Source organism: Echinops telfairi, unplaced genomic scaffold, assembly GCF_000313985.2.
Source record: "Echinops telfairi isolate 266 unplaced genomic scaffold, ASM31398v2 ScPeMD7_31;HRSCAF=116, whole genome shotgun sequence".
NCBI lineage: Eukaryota > Metazoa > Chordata > Mammalia > Afrosoricida > Tenrecidae > Echinops > Echinops telfairi.
In genome coordinates this window covers 41,431,357-41,433,516 of record NW_022103928.1, presented here as the reverse complement: position 1 = coordinate 41,433,516, position 2,160 = coordinate 41,431,357, and the positions used below count along the sequence as shown (strand labels likewise).

The following is a 2,160-nucleotide window of genomic DNA, read 5'->3' as shown; positions in this document are numbered from 1 at the left end:
TATCAGCTAAAACTTCCAATGAGGTAAATTATCGTAAAGTTTATAAACAAAAGAATCAAGTTTTCACAAACTAGGAAGCTTGATAAATTCAGCAAATTGGTCATTCGCTTATTTTCAAAAAAGTTGGCATACTTCTGGTTAGGAAAGCGAAAGAATAGCAGTCAGAAAATGGTGATGAAGAGCCTTGGTGCTGGGCTGCTTCCTACGAGCAAACGCAGCCAAAGGCAGCTAGAAAACTACCAGGCCGTTTCCCAGCGCCCACGCGCAGGGGATGTCACGCCCACAGCAGATCCGAAGCGATTTCCTATGTCGGCAAGAGAACGAGATGGCTCGTTCTACATCTTCTAACTCTATTATCCAAAACTGGAACGGAAACAAAGGTTTGTAGTAATTGCTTCCCCAGCGCCTTATTCTGCCTTCATTATGTCTTCATTTCATTAATGTATTTTTATTTAAGGACAAACCAGTTCTGAAATTTAAATGGAAAACATTTCTAAATGCTATTTAATATTCTGCAGTTGGGAATTTAATTTATCTACTATATTGATGATTTATCTTTTTTCTGGTTTACTGCTTTGGATTAAAAATGAAGCAATTTTAAGTTTGGGTCTAGTTTTGCCACAAAGAGCAACTTTAGACTTCTCTGTTTTTTCTGGATCTTAATTTCTCATTTGTAAAACCCAATCATATAGCTGCTATGTCATACACCTTTTATTTTACTTACATCAACTAAAAGTGAACTCTGGTTAACTATCGGCTGCTGAGAAAATGACAGATCTGAAATGGATTCTAATAAGCATGGCAGTAAATGAAAAGTGAGGTTAGTTTAATCCATCGAAAGAGAATGGTGGCAGTGAGGACCAGCAAGGGCCCTGCTGGCTTTGCTAATTCCAATGTCACCCATCTTGCCATGTCCTTCAGTATTAGTATTGCCATGCAGTCCACTGCTGAAGGGAAAAGGAGCTAGGGGGCAAAGCTGAGAAAGCATGAGTATTACAAGGCAATGCAGACCAACTACTAGCAGGAAAATATGACTGTGTGTGGAGACTCTAAGTCAGAGGTTGATAATTAGTATCACATGAGGGGCAGTTAGAATGTTTTCTTTGACTGCAGTGCAAACTGCAACCAAAAACCAACAGAGAGCAGAGTAGCCTCCAGTACCTGCTGTCACCCAAGCACATGGCCTGATGAAGAGTAAGGATGCACTTTTCGAAAGCAGGATTCCAGTTCTAGATGGTGGGTCAGCAATATACCAGCTCTGTATATAAAGGATATTACTACTGTTTTTTATGATACTAAAGGTGCACATTGTTTTGCTATATTTGGATTTTATACTCATTTTATACTTAGCAAGGCTTTAAAACCATTTGGTCTATTTATTAACCTGAAAAAAATCCCCTCATAGTCTTTATTTGTAGTACGTAAGTGGTACTACAGCAGAAAGCAGAATGTGTTCCAATACCATCCTGAAACGTGACTACAATGAAGGTCCTCAGCTCTGCGTGCTAATAACCAGAGACCGTTCCTGGTGCTTTGAACAACCACACAGGTGAGAGGAGGCAGCATCTTTTTCCTTCTGCATGAAACTTCTATTTCAATCTGGACCCCACCATTTCAGTAAAACTGTTCTCTCGCTAAGTAAAGAGAAAATTGTACTTTATGGTATGTGCAATGTCATTTGGCATCCATTTATTTCCAAACAAAAGAAATTAAAAAACAACAAAACAAGGCAAATTACTAGCTTAGTTATCTCTCCTACAATTAGTCAAAATACCTAAACCTCTATATTTCTAAAGTAAAAAGTACAAAGGTATTAAGTGGATAGCTAAGGCACAAAAATTTTTTAAACCAATTTCAGTGGATGATCATCATATACTTAAATAATAAACAAGATGTTTGTTGGGATAAAGATGGCGATAGGAGGGGAAAAAAACCGAAAATTTGGTTGGTATGAAAATTAAGAGTGTAATACTCACCAATGAATTTCTGACATTTGAAACATTCTTCTAACCACTCTGGAGTCACTATGTGCTTGACCACAGAAATGGCCGTCAAGAACTTCACGGTGCGCGTCACTTTGCTGGCAATGAGATGTGTGCATTTCTGCACAGACTCAGCCACCTCGCCGCCAAGAATATAGAGTTTCTGGAAGTGACACAG

At 38.6% G+C, this 2,160-nt stretch overlaps 1 protein-coding gene across 2 annotated transcripts in view; it reads right to left on the bottom strand.

Annotated features, from left to right (window-relative positions):
• PAXIP1 (PAX interacting protein 1) overlaps positions 1-2,160 on the bottom strand; it is a 53,964-nt gene that overhangs the window by 9,637 nt on the left and 42,167 nt on the right. For both annotated transcript variants that reach the window (XM_045290026.1, XM_045290025.1), the window contains exon 15: positions 1,977-2,145. In XM_045290026.1, coding sequence (XP_045145961.1) covers positions 1,977-2,145 — 169 coding nt within the window. The remainder of the gene's footprint in view (positions 1-1,976; positions 2,146-2,160) is intronic.